Below are 18,006 nucleotides of genomic sequence, written 5' to 3'. Positions count from 1 at the left end.
CCTCTCTCCCTCTCTCTCCCCCCCCCTCCCTCTCTCTCTCTCCCCCCCTCCTCTCTCTCTCTCTCTCTCTCCCCCTCCCCCCCTCCCTCCCTCTCCCCCCCCTCCCCCTCTCCCCCCTCCCCCTCTCCCTCTCCCCCCCTCCCTCCCTCCCCCTCTCCCTCTCTCCCCCCCTCCCTCCCTCCCCCCACTCTCCCTCTCTCCCCCCCTCTCTCCCCCCTCTCTCCCTCTCTCCCTCCCTCTCTCCCTCCCTCCCTCTCTCTCCCCCTCCCGCTCAGCGGCACGAACGGCTGCAGAATTTTATTTAATCTTTTCTTGGCTTATAAATGTTTATTCAGGTTGGATTTATTTGTATAATATTTGTAGAAGTATAAATCAGGATTTATTGTCGAATTTAATGAGTTCCCTTCCCCCCCCCCACCTCGTTCTGGACGCCTAATTTGTAACCTGCGCCTGATTTTTTAATGTGTAGAACAGGTTTTTTTAGTTCTACAAAAATCTTCACTGGCTCCATTCTACTTTAGTTTGGAGTACATTTTCACTGTGGAAACTTTCAAATCAGGCGTCAGTGGCCGGACACGCCCCCTTTTGAAGAAAAAATTCTGTTCTAAACTAGAACTGTTCTACCTGACTAGAACTGCAGAAAGAAAAATGTGGAGAATTGCGATTTCTAAAATAGTCCGTTCTCCACCAGTTGCTCCTAAAAATCAGGCGCGAATCATGTGGAAACTTGGGCCCAATATGTGGATAAGTGAACGGAAGCACTGTCATACTTTGAGCAGTTACAAACTTACCAATCCCTTCCCTAAACATAGAAAATATCAACCAGTTGCTTCCGCTGTGCTCAAATTCAATGCAAAATAATCCAGACACAAAGTGTAGGGGTTGTGGAGCGGGGGGGTAACTTAACCCCCCGGGACAAGCAAGAGGTAGGTGGAGGGTGGTTAAAAATTCTAAAAATCGCAAACTCAAGCCAACCTCCTTCAACGCACCCATTTCTGGTTTTGAAGGAGGCTGGTTGTGGGGGGAGCGACTAATCTGCTCTCCAGAGGCAGGTCCGTCATTGGAATATTACTGTAACACCTGCGGCCCATGTTTCCCAGGGCTCAGGAAACCTGGCAGCTGGAGGGAGGTGAGAAGGGTCGGATCCATCAGATCAATGCCTTTGCAGCACTGCTGGTGGGTCAGGAGGAGCAGGCGTGCTCCCCCCACCCCGGGCCTCCCAAGCGGACCTGCTTCCCTCCCCGCTAGCGGCCTTCCCTCCCTAATCTACTCGCGGCCCTCTCCGTTGCCCTCCCCGCCTCCAATGTCCTGACCGCACCTCCCTTGCCCCGTCCCCCAATGTCCTTTAAGACGCCCCACGGTGTCCCCTCCTGACCCACAATCCCTCGCTCCTCTCCCTGCTCCCGGCTGCGGATTGGTGCTGAAGACTTACCATGGGACAGCCGGTCAGCCTCTCAATCCGGCTGCCATCCATGGAACGCTCAAAGAATATAAATGAGTTCCTGCCGTTAAATTCGTCTGGACCTCTGGGAAACTGGCCTTTCCCGATTTCCCGATTTCCCAGATGCTACACCTCCACCCCTCCCAACTCGCCAGAAATATCAAGGCCACGGTCTCTGAATGTTAACCTTTACGTGGGAGTTTATTGCTAACCATACAAGGATTCTCTGGCCTATCTACCTCTTTCCAATGGTTTCAGATAGACAACCCATTTTAAACAAGATAAGCCAAGAAATACTTCTCTCAATTGGTTTGGGAGCAAGGCAATTTAAGTATGTGTCTCTTAAACTGAAAAGTTGCTGGAAGTCAATGATTCAAATAAAACCTACAGGATGTTTGTATTTGCATTGAATGGTTTGACCCCACCCTGCCACACTCAATTACATGAAAAGACATAATAGGGAAGAAATTAATCTGGGGAGGTAGTGTTAAATGAGCGCTATCGCATATGTCCTGCCCGATATTCAATCCCTTTGACTTTAATGGTGATGAATATTGGAGGAGCGCACAGCAGGAGGCCAGTGCGATTCACCTGGTTGTGAACTCCCGCCCACGATAAATTTCTGCACCGATATCCGTTCTGGGGCCATTGTATCAACTTAGATGGAGGGGAAATTGAGTGAGGTCTATTCTGGGAGTGCAATGCTCCCCACCCTATATTCCTCCGTGCATTCATTCCTTATTCCCACAAAATACAACGATTGTGATCTTGTTTTCAATAAAAGGATCCAGAACAGGTAGAATTTAGACAAATCAGAAAGCAAATATGACAGCCATGCGCTAGTGCTGGGGCACTTTGTTCAGTTTGGGCCCTTTAAATATATTCACAGACAAAACTAGCTTCACAAAAGGACTGGAGCTCAAATCCTGGCTGCTGGAGTTCATCAGTTAGAGAGAGAGAGAGAGTGCACACTGCAGCACTACGATCTGATTGGTTCAGTTGCAATTTGACTGGCAGATCCTTTTATAAATTTGCGGGGTCAGATATTCAAAATCCAGCAATTGTTTTATGGGAAATAAAAGATGCAGACGGATCTGTTAGACTCAGGAGCATCTTCAAACTCCCGGGATTGACGGCAATCAGTAATTTCAGAGAAACAACTAGTCTGTACCGGTCAATTCGACATTCCCGGAGAAAGGAGAATGAGGGTGAATTTCCCGGGAATTTCTCCCGTTCCACTGCCGTAACTCCGCCAGGAGTATGTCAGAAACCCCAGTGATGTGGGTAACAAAAGAGGCCAAACCAGAACATGGAGCCATTGCCGAAGAGCCGAGTGAACCAACTGTGCTGACTCCGGCAGTCAGGCCCGGCACTGAGTAATTTGCAAAGAATTCGCTTCATTCTTCTGATCTTTGTCTTGTTTGGTTTGCTCAAGGGGTTAGGCGGAAGATTGTCCGATATGTGAACAATGTTATGTGGTTGCTTCTTATTTGCTTGTTCAATAATTGCGAAAATAATTTGCTCGATTAGTTTACATTCAGGGAGAAGAAAGGACTTAGATTTATATCCCGCACTCCTCTACCTCAGGACAGCCCCAGAAGCTTCACAGCCAATCAAGTGCTGCTTTCAAGTGTGGTCACTGATGTAATGCAGGAAACGTGGCAGCTAATTTGCACACAGCAAGATCTCACAAACAGCGCTGCGATAAATGAGCAGATATTAATGTGACTGAAATTCCGATTGAGGTCTTCCCGCGGGCAAACGAGAGAAATAGGGAAAAAAGATGCGCACTTACCTGTTGCTGCTGCGCCCCTTTCAATCTTCCGAGCCTGAGGCCTCTGGTGACTGCGTGTCGCAGCGCGTGCACGTGGGGACGTGCGCAGGCTGGGATCTGGTAACAGCAGCCAATCAGGTGTAGTATAGATTCTCATTCATCGTAATAAGAGTTCCGTAAGTCCGGAATCTTGCCCTGCAAGTGTCCTCACTCCCGAGATACGGAGAATCTGTCAAGCCAGAAACTTGACTGATTGGAAAAGCCGGTGTTCAGCGCATGTGCATTGCGCGCTGAAAATTGGCTTTTCCGATGCCTTTCCGGGTCCGTAGAAACTTCGCATGGACCCGGGACATTGGAATTTCAGGGCCATTAATCTGTTTTATTGTGATATTGGTTGAGGGGTTAATATTGCCCTGGGACGCTGGGAAAAAGTTCCCTGCTCATCTTCCAAATCAAGGCCAGTGTGATGCTCCACCACTTTCAAAGATCAGAGGACAGGATACAATCAGCAGATTAATGCAATTACCAGATAGATTTGCGTTTATCTGCTGGGCACGTTGCCCAAGGCTGACGAAAGGTCACCGACCTGAAACGTTAACTCTGTTTCTCTCCACAGAAGCTGCCTGACCTGCTGAGGATTGCCAGTATTTTCTGGTTTGACCAAAACCATATTTAGACCACAACGTTTTCAGGATCAGTGGAATAGGTCCCCAACCTTCCAAACTGGATGAATCTGGACAACATTTCAGAGCGGAGTTGTCCTGCTGATGTGCTCCTGCCGCGCAGGAGGAACGCGCAGCGGAATCGTGGGATTGGACGACCATGACCCTGTTACACAATTGACCCAATTTGTTGTCAATGTGCTGTGTTGAAGGCACACTAATTCCCACCCCCTATATGTGCCCCTGCCATGTTCTGTTCTGTGTCGAGAGTGCAAAGGAACAGAAAACTTACCCTCAGATCACGGCCCAAGAGGCGAAAACCCAAAGATGCCCCTGAAAAGTAGCCACCCCCCCTCCCCCTGGATAAAGGGTTTACCTGGCTATCTCGTCCGGCATGTTGGACTGTGTTCGGCTCAATATCTGATTGATAATCACTTCTGGAAGGAAAAGAAAAAGGTTTACAATGACACAATGAATGTTTTGGGGAGAGTGAAAATTCTCCCTCCACTTCTTCTCATCCTGGCTGTGTTACATCAGCATTAAAAATAATCTATTTACATCGAACTTTTGAGAGCGTCCATCTCATTCCAGACGGGACACTTGAGGCGTCACACTCGAGTTGTCACATTCCAGATGTCACACTTCAAAGATTCAAAAGAAGTTTTAAAAATGAGAAAAGAAGATTGGCTTTTTTAATTCTGAGCTGGAGCGATGTCACCTGCAAACTTCATAAACAACAGTCAAACTCAGACTCCTTGCGAACGATGCTGAAAAGGCATTTATGGCCATTGACAGGTCCACCTTAATGAATAAATCACAGAATGGGCAGTAAAGTGTGGCGGTGGCTGGACAACTGGCGTAAAAAGAGCAAACAGAGGGTAGTCGTATGTGGGAACTTTTCAAGTTGAAAAAACATTAAGTGCCCCGTACCGAAGGGGCGGCTTTGTTACCCTTTTCTATTTTAAACAGATAATGGCCCAGACTTTGCTGTCAATATAATGGTGAGGCTGTTACTTATGCGCAAATCGTACAACAACTTCAGGCGAGGGGCAGATTCATGGTTTAACGCGATAAATCGAGACGTTGCTGTCCGAGACGTGCCGCTCTCTTTTACCTACCTGAAAACAGCATCTTGCTGTCAGCCGCACCATTATAAAGCATTGAACGGTGTGAAGTTACTGTACTTTCACGGTCAATGCAAACTGAGAGTTAACCCTTGCCCACTTCAGTCTAAGTAGCCTTTTTAATGCCGTGATATGTCTTAATTGCTGCCAAACAACCTCTCTGGCAATGAAAATTAACTCTCATTCCTTCATGTTTTCATTTGGTTAGAGATTTAGAAACAGCAGCATTTAAATTCATTGTTTATTTACTTTTGTTCAGTGGGTAGTACTCTCGCCTCTGAGTCAGAAGGTCGTGGGTTCAAGTCCTACTCCAGAGACTTAAGAACTATGGGCCCAAATTTCCCTAGGAGTTGCACCGTTTTTTTTGGTGTAACTTGATTTTTCTGGTGTATCTTTTTAGTTGCAAATATGGCCATTTAATTTGCGCCAGTGTAAGTGAATTAGTTAGGTTTTTTGTTAGGTCAGTTTTTTTTTCAAAAGTGGGCGTTCCCAGCCACTTGCACCATTTATGCCAATTTGGTCAGAAAAAAGTTGCACTAAACTAACTTAGGGCAGCGTATGTGTCCACTTTTGTCCGCACAGAAATACCTTACTTACAGTTAAGGAATTGGTGCAAGTAACTACATTTAAAGCACCACCAAGCACCAAACAAAGCATAAAAAGTAATAAGCAATTAATTAACAAATAAAATAGAAGGAACTCTGCCCCTAAAGCACCAAAATCAATCAGTAAATAACAAATAAAAAATAGAACTCCTACCTTAGGGAACGCAGCGGGCCGCCGGTGAGGGAGCCCATTCGGCCAGGGCTAGGGACAGCGCGCTTCGGCCCTTCCCACACAGCCTGCAGCTCGCGTGTGCAGAAACGGCCTGCCAGGAGTTACTGCACATGCGCACAGACTTTAGCGCATGCGCAGTAACTCCGTCCCCAATCCATTGGGCCACGCTGCGCCACGACGGAGGAGAGGCTGGGGAGTGGCCAAAATACGGAGGTCTTTTTTCGTCACGCTTGGAGACGGACAAAAGTGGCGCAGCTCGACTGAGGGCACCAGAAAAAGAGGCTAGGGAAATTTGGGCCCATAATAATTAGGAGCAGGAGTAGGACATACTGCTATTTGAGCCTGCTCCGCCATTCAATAAGATCATGGCTGATTTTGACGTCAACTCCAATTTCCTGCACTATCCCCATATCCCTTGATTCCTCTGGAGTCCAAAAATCTATCTATCTCAGCCTTGAATATACTCAATGACTCCACCTCCACAGCACTTTGGGGCAGAGCATTCAAAAGATTCACAAGCCTCTAAGTGAAGAAATTCCTCCTCATTATGTCTTAAATACCCCCTAGTTCTAGATTTTCCAGCCAGGGGAAACAATTTATCAGCATATATTCTGGTAATTCCCCTCAGAATCTTAAATGATTCTTCATCTAAGTCATTAATATAGATTATAAATAGCTGAGGTCCCAGCACTGACCCTTGCGGCATGCCACCAGTTACAGCCTTTCAATCTGAAAATGACCCACTTATCCCTGCTCCCATATTAAATTCTTACAGGGCTTGAAAAATTCTTACAGGGCTAGACAGAGTCGATGCAGGAAGGATGTTTCCCCCTGGCTGAGGAGTCTAGAACCAGGGGTCGCAGTCTCAGAATAAGGGGTCAGCCATTTAGGACTGAGATAAGGATACATTTTTTTCACTGAGTGGGTGGTGAATCTTTGGAATTCGCTATCCTAAAAGGCTGTGGAGGCTCAGTCTTTGAGTATATTAAAGACAGAGATCGATAGATTTTTGGATATTAAGAGAATCAAGGGATATAGGGATAGTGCAGGAAAATGGAGATGAGGTCGAAGATCAGCCATGATCTCATTGAATGACAGAGCAGGTTTGAGGGGCTGAATGTTCTTCTCCTGCTTCTAATTCTTATGTTCTTATGTGCTCTGTTTTCTGTCTGTTAACTAATCCTTTATCCATGCTAATACATTATCCCCAAACTCCATATGCCCTAGTCTTGCTTAGTAACATTTTATGTGGCACCTTATCGAATGCTTTTTGGAAATCCAAATATATTACATCCACTGGTTCCTCTTTATCTATGTCTTGCTAGTTACATCCTCTAAAAGCCATGTTGACTCTGCTAAACATATTATGATTTTCTAAGTACCCTGTTACCACTTCCTTAATAACGGATTCCAGCAATTTCCCAACGACTGATGTCATGCTAACTGGCCTGTAGTTCCCTGTTTTCTCTCTCCTTCCTTTCTTGAATTGCAGTGTTACATTTGCTGGGACCGATCCTGAATCTAGGGAATTTGGGAAGATCAGACACAATGCATCCACTATCTCTGCAGCCACCTCTTTTAGAACCCTCGGATGTAGGGCATCAGGTCCAGGGGATATGTCGGCTTTTAGTCCCATTCGTTTCCCAAATAATTTTACTCTACTGATATTAATTGCATTAATTTCCTCGCTTTCATTAACCCCTTGATTCGCTATTATTTTGGTATACTTTTTATGTCTTACAAAATATTTGATTAAAGTCTCGGCTATTTCCATATTCCCCAATATAATTTCTCCTGTCTCAGCCTCTAAGGGACCATCGTTTACATTTATTACTCTCTTCCTTTTTATATACTTGTAGAAGCTCTCACAATCTGGTTTGATATTTCTTGCTAATTTGCTCTCAATCCTTTTTAACAATTTATTGATCATCCTTTGCTGGTTTCGAAAGGTCTCCCAATCCTCAGGCTTACTACTCTTCTTTGCAACATTGTAAGTCTCTTCTTTTAATCTAATACTATCTTTAATTTCTTTAGGTAGCCATGGATGGAACATTTTTCCCATGGGCTTGTTATTTTGCTAACTGGAGGTGCTAAGGTACCGAATTTTTCCCCTTACATATTTAATTAACTTAGCTTACAGTTTGTTTTTTAACTAATTATACATCTAGTTTAACTTCTAGGTGGATGAAATTAAATATTTACCTGTAACACATAGCATTCCAAATATTGGAGGCAAAAGGCAGCACCTCCTTCCTCATCTGCTCCCTGCTCATGGTGATTAGCAACTATTCAGGACAAACGCTTACAGCTGACTGCCAGGTCACTGGCACTGGCAGGCAGTTTCCGTTAACTACAGATTTTAAAGCTCCAAATTAAAATCAAAATGTTGAACTAACTCACACTTTTTACAGCTAATACTCTGAACCTGCCAGAGATTTCCACTCTCTCCAAATTCCCAAGTTCAACACTCTGTTTAAAACACTCTGCACACTGTGCATCAGCAGATACTGTTTACTTGAGCACATAATCAAGGCTGACACTACAGTTCAGTACTGAGGGAGTGCTGCTCTGTCGGAGGTGCCGTCTTTCAGATGAGACGTTAAATCGCAACCCCATCTGCTCTCTCAGGTGGACATAAAAGAACCCATGGCACTCGTTTGAAGAAGAGCAGGGGGAGTTATCCCCAGTATCCTGGCCAATACTTATCCCTCAATCAACATCACAAAAAAAACCCTGATTATCTAGTCATTTATCTCATCGCTGTTTGTGGGACCTTGCTGTGCACATATTGGCTGCCACATTTCCCACATTACAACAGTGACTACACTTCAAAAGGTGAGGCAATATGCTAGGCCAATAAGGAAGTTTCAGGCGAATGGAATGGTTGACAAATTATCTAGATTGATTGAGAGTTGGCCTGACAACAGGAAACAGAGTCGGTGATCAATGAAAAATGTTGGACTTAAGAACAAGGTGATCAGTGGGATCTGTTTGGCTCCACTGTGAATTGCCATATTGATGAATGATGTGGAACAGGGTCTCTGTAGCAGGAATACTAAAATTGCTAATGACACAACACTCTGCGGCAGTAATGAGCAGGAAGCAGACTGACTATCTTCAGAAAGACTTGGAACGGTTATGTCAGTGGCTCTGCTGCAGAAGGCTGAGGGAGAAGGTGATCCTGGCGGGGAGATGGATCATGTTCTCCTACCTCCATCTCTCTCCCCCCCGCCCTCAACACCCCTCCCACTCTGTGGAAATGTATTTTTATCTAAGCTGATACCATACGGTATTTGTGTGCCTTTTGATCAAAATGGAGTCCTGGCCCTTCCAGAACTTTCTGCATTTTAGCAGTCAGCTTGCATAAACAGCTAAACCTGGTTTGAGATGGCTGATGGCCATCAGACAGCTAGGAGACAAGTCATGCTGAGACAAGTAACCCCCCCCCATGGTGCTCTCCTATTGTCTACACTACAGGAGTTCCATGTCACCCCACCCTTATCTTCTAGCCATTATCTCTTCCCGAGACCTCATCCTTTTGATGCAAACAGATAAACTGACCAGGAAATTGGAACAATCCTGACACAATACAAGACAGGTGATAGCCCATTACCTATGACTCATGGAGTAATGGCCGTTTGGCTTTCTGATAACCCTGACAAAAGGAAATATCTGGATACCATGTCAGGACCAGGATATAGTAATTAACTCTTTATCTGTATTCACTGACTGTGAGACAGAGCAATACACAGGGAGAGGCCATAACTTTGGTTTTACTGTATAAATATCTTGTTAAACTGAACCATTTCGGAGGTGTTCACTTAGCCCTTGACTGAGTGTAACCTACCCCTTGCGAGCAAGTAAATTAAAGAAACTTCTACCGGAGCTGTAAGTGTCGGAGCCATTCTTTGAGGTCGCGATTTCGACAGTTATTACTTGAAGGTTCCACCGAGATGCATACTCTCTGTCCTGTGAGTAAAACGGATACAGGCATAGTGCCTCTCCAGTGAAAGGCTTCAGTGGCCAAACAAGGTGAGCCTTTTGCTCACAAGAGGTTTCTTCACTGTTGAATCGTATATGTAATCTGTTGTCCACAGCGGAGGTACTGCATCTACAAGACTCGGCATTTAAAAGTTAAAGGTATTTTTTATAACCATTTCTTTCTCAGCTCGCCAGCAGAAGAGAACAGGTTCTGGAAAAATCTCGAGACAGCCCGGGGAAGGTTTCAGTAGGTAAGGGAGCGCTAGTCGATCGAAAAGGGTTCCAGGTTCTTATGTGATAAGATTTTTATTGTTTTTAATTCGGAAGGGGTTCTTATGTGATAAGACTATAAAAAAAAAAGAAAGCGCAATCGATCAAAGAGTTTGGGTACGGAACCTTAAGTTTTATCAGTTTTTATTAGGATAAGTTAAGGACTCGGTCTGTAGTGGCGTACAACGCAGACTGAGAATTTGTTTAGATAAGGTGTAAGGTTATGATTTGTGTACTCGCGGGAATATTGTTTGTTGTCCTTGTTATACTGTTGTGTGCAATACCTTTGTGAGAGATTGCCATTAGAGAAACGGGAAGAGTCACTTGGGAAAATTGTGATTGGGGAAAAAAAAAACAAGGATTGATTAAGAAAAGAAACAGTAACTGATTGATCAACTACGGTTGGTTCGTGCCAACATATCTCACACACCCAGACTGAGCCCGAATTAAGAGCCTTTTCAGGCCACGTAACGGCCAGGAGAAGTGGGCATAGAGAACTCAGTTGGCCGAAAGGATTGAGAGATCAGAAACTGTGGAAAATCTTAATCATCCAGAATGGGTGCCGGAGCAAGTTAAAACACCACAAAAGGCACACCAGCCTATGTCATGCTCCAGAATTGTGGTCAGTCTTCAATTGACCAAAGAAACAAAAACCGGTAAAGTGGACTAAGGGTGAAAACAGGCCATTTCCACCCGATGGTTCATTTAATTTAGAGAGAACAACATGTCGAGAGGAGTGTCTTATAAACAGAGATCCAGGTAAAAAAAAGGAAAGTAATAGAAAAGGCCTGGGTTCCGATTCTTCAAGCCCATGTAAAATCAAATGTAAAAAAAAAAAAGAGAATCTGATAGTGACTTATGGATTCAAAAAAAAATGAAGCTAGCAAAAGAAAAAGCTTTATTGAATGGAGAGAGACTTGTGAATGTCTTGTCTTTGAATGAGAGTGCGTGAATGTCTTGTCTTTGAATGAGAGTGCTTCTGTCTTTTTTCCTTGTGTCTGGAAACCTGTTTGGAAAGGTTGTGGAGCTGCCTGTTTGTTTTAGCTCCACCCACTTTTTCAAACAAAGTGAAGTTTTTTAACCCTTCATAGTGTTGTCCTGTATATGGGAAGTTTAAGACATTTTAAGTTAGAAGCGCAGGTGTGGATTTATTCGGATGAGAGGTTACAGAGCTAGGAAATGCACAAAGGATAGGTTTGTTGAGACATGGTCCCGGTGGTTGAAAGTTGTAATGCCTTTTTTTTTAAAAAAAGCCTTTGTGGGTCTCTCGAGGTGCAGGCTGGGGGAGTACACTCTCATTGTCCTTGGTGTAAAATCTTGGTACAAAAGCTTCTAGCTCAGTAAGAGGATTTTTTTGATAAAGAGTGGCAGTACAATAGTTGAATTGGGATTTTGAGATATTTCAGGTGATCTCCTTGATCAACATTTTGGGTGTATTGAAAAAATCTTGGGTTTGAAAGCCTTGTAATAAAATTAGAAAACAAGTACTTTACATTCTGTGATCTGTGAATCACTATAAGCAATCTGCTCTGCCCCACTACCAGTAACCAAGAGAGAAATGAAACACCTCCTCGGCATGACAGGATACTGCCGGCAATGGGTTACGAGTTATTCTGAGATTGTTAGACCACTGTTAGACATGTCCATGCCTACACTACCAGAGAAGTTGATTTAGAATGAGGTATCCCGGAATGCTTTTCAGAACCTTAAACAGTCCCTCACTTCAGCACCCGCCTTGGGATTACCAGATTACACTAAGCTATTCAACTTATTTGTGCATCACAAATCGGGTTTTGCACAATCTGTTTTGACTCAGTTACATGGGGACAGGCAACGACCGGTAGCATATTTCAGTACCCAACTAGACCCAGTGGCACGCGGACTACGAGGATGTCTTCCTTCGTTGGCAGCAGCTTATTATGCTATGCAACAGGCTCAGACAATAACTCTAAATCATGAGACCATTTTGTATATCCCACACTCTGTCGAGATTTTACTTACTAAATGTGCCACCCAACACCTAACCTCCGCAAGAACCACTAAATACGAGGTCGCACTGTTATCAAATCCGAACCTTATCATCAAAAGATGCACTACCTTAAATCCAGCCACTCTACTCCCCACGGAAGAAGACGGCGAACCCCATTCATGTGAAATGGTAACCGAATTAGTGACTAAACCACGTATCAATCTAACAGATGTACCAATGTGTAACCCTGATCTTGTGTACTATGTTGACGGATCAGCCCTACGAAATGATAGGGGCCAACCTAGAGCGGCTTAGGCAATTGTAACTCAGTTTAATGTTGTCGAAACAGCCTCTCTTCCAGACTCCTTTTCAGCCCAACAAGCCGAATTGTTTGCGTTAACTCGAGCCTGTATTCTGGCTGAAGGACACACAGTTAATATCTACACTGACTCCAGGTATGCTTTTGGGGTATCACATGACTATGGACAAATTTGGAAGATTCGCGGGTACCTGACTTCTTCAGGAACCCCTATCAAAAATGCAGAACAAGTGGAAAATCTCCTGCGAGCCATTCAATGCCCCTTGAAACTTGCCATTATCAAATGCCAAGCACATACAGGCCAGTCGAATGAGGTGGCACTTGGGAACGCCAGAGCTGATAATGCAGCTAAGTCAGCAGCTCTGTCAAAAGGGGGGATGCAGGTGTCATTGTTCCCACTAAAGAAAGATAATTGCTCAGACCCGCCACCCACTATTAATGACGTGCTGGCCTTTCAGACGCAGGCCAGTACGGAGGAGGTGGTGACCTGGACGAAGGATCAATGTTATAAAAATCCAGAAGGAATATGGGTTCACCTAGATCCTTACTTCCGTGGTGGCCCCTAGATCCTTACTTCCATGGATTGCCCGATGTGTTCATACATTCACACATGCAGGCAAAGGGGGATTGGCAGATTATATTTTGGCAACTTGGTATGCACCAGGTATTTCGGCAATTGCAAAACAAATCTGTGAAAATTGTGCTACCTGTCAGACAATGAATCCGGGTAAGACGGAAAAATTAGAATCTGCCTCCCACCCAAATCCAGTCGGGCCTCTTGTACATTTACAAATGGATTTTATTGAATTACCTATGTGTATGGGATTCAAGTATGTATTAGTTATTGTAGATGTGTTCTCTAGATGGATTGAAGCCTTTCCATGTAAAAAGACCGATGCCACTACTGTTGCTAAATGTCTGTTAAAAGAAATTGTACCGCGCTTCGGAATCCCTGCTAAGCTTTCTAGTGATAACGGGTCACATTTCACGGGAACTGTTATAAGAGAAATGTGTAAAGCTTTACAGATTAATCAACGTTTTCATTGCAGTTATCATCCACAATCAGCTGGACTTGTTGAAAGATATAATGGAATGCTTAAAAATAAGCTGGCAAAACTATGCAATGACACTGGACTGAAATGGACAGAACTGCTGCCCTTAGCCTTGATGGTAATGCGATCTGCAACCAACAGAACAACAGGCCTGTCACCGCATGAGATGGTTATGGGATGTCCCCAACGACTACCTTTTACAGCACCATTTACTGCAAAACAGATGGACATCCACAAAATGGAGGAAAATATGTTGAATTATTGTATTGCACTAACCAAATGTATTTCCAGCTTTCATTCACAGGTAAAGGAAGCCCAAGTCAAGCCAGCGGAAGGAAAGTGTCATAACCTGGAGCCAGGGGAATTCGTTTACATCAAGATTTTTAAAAGAAAAAGCAGTCTACAGCCAAGATTCGAAGGACCATACCAGGTCTTGCTGGCGACCAATACTGCAATCAAGGTAAAGGAAAGACCAACATGGATCCACGCATCCCATTGCAAACGGGCACCCGACCAGGAGGAAGTGAAGAAGGAACCAGAGGAACAGAAAAAGGAAGACTGAATAAGGAACTGTATGGACTATGGGGACTGATGGTGCTGGGCTTGACAGGGTTTTACTTCACATTATTGATCATACCAGGGGTACAGACCCGTCACCGAAGGGAATTGCAAGTAAACGTATTTATGGCACTGAGTCACAAGTATGCTTAAGAAAGAAACTTGTCGAGTTTTTGGATATGTTCCCATGTACCTGTCCACTCCGAAGGGGTTATTCCCCTGAGATCTGTCCCCTTTAACGAATCAGAAATGGTAGAATGGTTGACAGTGCAAAATAGGACAAACCTAACTAAGGGGCCAGAAACGAAGGAGCAAACAGAATGGAGGTCGGCAGGGTATAAACTTACAGCCTTCCAGGGATGGTACCAGCCCAATTATGATAATAACCATCAGCCTTCCTTCCTAAGCATTACTCCCAGAATAGGAAATCCTGAAGGTATAATATGCCTAGTGAGTAATGAGACTAAAGGACCAGAAATGGGACGCAGCAAGTGTTCCCAAATGATTAAATGGCAAGCCACAACTAATCCCACTGAGAGAAAGATAGCAACCGTTGGCTGGACAACGGTCCATAACAAAGCCCCAGGTAAAGGGTGGGAAGGTGAGACCACTCGAGTAGGGACAGTGCGAAAGGACCATGAGCTGACGTCCTATAATTGCACCTACTTTATTTGTGGCCATGGTTACCAGCCAACTGGACAGGGTCCTGTTACTTAGGATATGTGGTACCCCTTATCAGATCAGTAAAGACTCTAAGGGAGGCCTATGGAAGTCACAGATTTAAACGGGGTTTGACGTGGCTAAATGGAATATTCAAGGTAATGGTGCCACCCTATGGAATAGCATCGACCGAATGGCAGTTACGGGAACTGGCTAACTTAGTGGAATCAGTAGCCAACGCAACTTCCCAAGCCTTTGAAGGGATAAATGACGAAATGGTAGCTATTCGAACAGTGGCTCTCCAAAATCGTATGGCCTTAGATTATCTCCTAGCCAAGGAGGGAGGAACATGCGCATTAATAGGTGAAGAATGCTGTACATATATCCCAGATAAATCAGAAGATATCGGCAGTCTAGCTGAAAACATCCGGAAAAAGGTAATGGAGTATAAACAGACAGTAGGCCAGGACGGTATCACCTTGTGGGGTTGGGCATCAGGATGGTTGGGAGCCCTGGGGAAATCTGTGGTACAGGGTTTGATCATATTCCTGCTGATAGTCTTCGCCCTGTATCTATTATTTGTCATTGTTAAGTGTTGCTGTGCCAGGGTGGGAGAAACTATGTTACCTACCGAGACCACGGCTAGAGTTATGGTAGCAACAACTGCTGAAGGCTCTTGTGTAGAAATGGAAATGGAGAGACTGTACAAGATCAGAATGGATTGAGTTGTCCTTGTGAAGGACAAAATGGGGGAATGTGGAAATGTATTTTTATCTAAGCTGATACCATACGGTATTTGTGTGCCTTTTGATCAAAATGGAGTCCTGGCCCTTCCAGAACTTTCTGCATTTTAGCAGTCAGCTTGCATAAACAGCTAAACCTGGTTTGAGATGGCTGATGGCCATCAGACAGCTAGGAGACAAGTCATGCTGAGACAAGTAACCCCCCCCCCCCATGGTGCTCTCCTATTGTCTACACTACAGGAGTTCCATGTCACCCCACCTTTATCTTCTAGCCATTATCTCTTCCCGAGACCTCATCCTTTTGATGCAAACAGATAAACTGACCAGGAAATTGGAACAATCCTGACACAATACAAGACAGGTGATAGCCCATTACCTATGACTCATGGAGTAATGGCCGTTTGGCTTTCTGATAACCCTGACAAAAGGAAATATCTGGATACCATGTCAGGACCAGGATATAGTAATTAACTCTTTATCTGTATTCACTGACTGTGAGACAGAGTAATACACAGGGAGAGGCCATAACTTTGGTTTTACTGTTTAAATATCTTGTTAAACTGAACCATTTCGGAGGTGTTCACTTAGCCCTTGACTGAGTGTAACCTACCCCTTGCGAGCAAGTAAATTAAAGAAACTTCTACCGGAGCTGTAAGTGTCGGAGCCATTCTTTGAGGTCGAGATTGCGACAACTCCCCGCCACCCCCCCACTTGGCGCTCCCTACCCCATGGGGTGCTGAGGGCATCTGCACCATCTGTACTAACCCCTCCCCACCACCTTACCTGAGATCAGCTCATTCAAACCAGGAACCAAAGCTTCTGGTTTAGAGCCGTAGAACCCTCAAAAGGAGGCCATTCGGCCAATCATGTCTGTGCTGGCTCTTTGCGAAAACAACCCAAAACTAATCCCACTGCCCTGGTCGCTCGCTACAGTCTCGCATCTAACTCGATTTCAAATATTTGTCCGGTGCAATGGTCTCGATCTCATCACTCCCCGTGGCAAAGCATTCTGTGCCTTTGGAACAAAATCTCTCCCAACCTCTCCTCACTCTCTGAGCGACAATGTTAAATGCCGAGCCCTCAACCCACCCCATCATCACTGACTCTGCAGCCAGAGCAAATAGTCCATCCCTAGTCACCCGATCAAAATCCTGCATCCTTTTAAAAAAAACCTTTATTAAATCCTAATTGATTGGGTTGTGAGGCTTTGCCCTGGGCAGTCCTTACCCATTCAGTCAGCGAGGGAGGAGCTCTATCGTATATTTCTGAATAAGAAAGACAAAATGATGGTCAATTAATGGTTGCTCACCATTGCCTTTAATCCCATATGGTAATGTATGAAACACATAGTTAGGCTGGTACCACCAGTTACCTCCAAGTCTTAAAAATAAATCGGTATTCCGAGTAAAACTGAAAAAAAACACAAAATCAGGAGGGAAAAAATCAGAATGGAACAAAAAACAAAATGTCGAATCGTCAAATCCTGGCGGAATCAACAGGGGACTTACTTTGCGATGATCCGTTCGCTGTTATTGTTTGAGTCCCAGGATTGGCAAGGTGCCTCTGCTGGACTGTAATCAAGCAGAGAAATGTTTATGCACTCGGGAACCTTTCCCTCAGCTGTGGTATAGGAAATACAACCCTTTAACCACAGTCACTACAGCAGAACCAATTTCAAGCTGGGTTGTGAATGCCACAACGTGCGTAAACTCTGCAACAACACGAGTGAACATTCTTTCAATCCCCACTCCTGAGGTCCCAACCATCACAGCAGCGAGTCTGCAGCCAATTCGATTCACTCCATGTGATATCAAGAAACGGCTGAGTGCACTGGATACAACAAAGACTACGGGCCCCGACAACATGCTGGCTGCTGTGCTGAACACTTGTGCTCCAGAACTAGCCGCGCATCTAGCCCAGCTGTTCCAGTACAGCTACAACACTGGCATCTACCCGACAATGTGGAAAACGGCCCAGGTATGTCCTTGAATATTGTTTTCAATTTTGGTCTCAAAATCTGAGAAAGGATATTCTTGCTATTGAGGGAGTGCAGCAAGGGTTCACCAGACTGATTTCTGAGATGACAGGACTGACATATGAAGAAAGACTGGATCGACTAGACTGGAATTTAGAGGAATGAGAGGGGATCTCATAGAAACATATAAAATTCTGACGGGATTGGACAGGTTAGATGCAGGAAGAATGTTCCCAATGTTGGGGAAGTCCAGAACCAGGGGTCACAGTCTAAGGGTAAGGGGTAAGCCATTTAGGACCGAGATGAGGACAAACTTCTTCACTCAGAGAGTTATGAGCATGTGGAATTCTCTACCACAGAAAGTTGTTGAGGCCAGTTCATTAGATATATTCAAAAGGGAGTTAGATGTGGCCCTATGGCTAAAGGGATCAAGGGGTATGGAGAGAAAGCAGGAATGGGGTACTGAGGTTGAATGATCAGCCATGATCATATTGAATGGTGGTGCAGGCTCGAAGGGATGAATGGCCTACTCCTGCACCTATTTTCTGTGTTTCTATGTCCACAAAAATCAGGACAAATCCAATCCAATCCAACACTTACTGCCCCATCAGTCTATTCCCAATCATCAGCAAAGTGATGGAAGCTGTCGTCGACAGTGCTATCAAGCCCCACTTACTCACTAATAACCTGCTCGCTGATGC

The 18,006-nt window shown here is 44.7% G+C and overlaps 1 protein-coding gene across 4 annotated transcripts in view; it reads right to left on the bottom strand.

The window, feature by feature from the left end:
• The window catches only part of LOC139275883 (CMP-N-acetylneuraminate-beta-galactosamide-alpha-2,3-sialyltransferase 4-like), a 103,481-nt gene that overhangs the window by 45,520 nt on the left and 39,955 nt on the right, over positions 1 to 18,006 (bottom strand). For 3 of the 4 annotated variants that reach the window (XM_070893096.1, XM_070893095.1, XM_070893097.1), the window contains exons 4-6: positions 16,839 to 16,901; positions 16,640 to 16,740; positions 4,254 to 4,314 (exon numbers count right to left, since the gene is read on the bottom strand). In XM_070893096.1, coding sequence (XP_070749197.1) covers positions 4,254 to 4,314; positions 16,640 to 16,740; positions 16,839 to 16,901 — 225 coding nt within the window. The remainder of the gene's footprint in view (positions 1 to 4,253; positions 4,315 to 16,639; positions 16,741 to 16,838; positions 16,902 to 18,006) is intronic. The other variant, XM_070893098.1, reaches the window with a different exon arrangement.

This window comes from Pristiophorus japonicus, chromosome 11 (assembly GCF_044704955.1).
Source record: "Pristiophorus japonicus isolate sPriJap1 chromosome 11, sPriJap1.hap1, whole genome shotgun sequence".
NCBI classification, from domain to species: domain Eukaryota; kingdom Metazoa; phylum Chordata; class Chondrichthyes; family Pristiophoridae; genus Pristiophorus; species Pristiophorus japonicus.
Note: the sequence above shows the minus strand (reverse complement) of the source record. Positions and strands in the feature narration are given on the sequence as shown.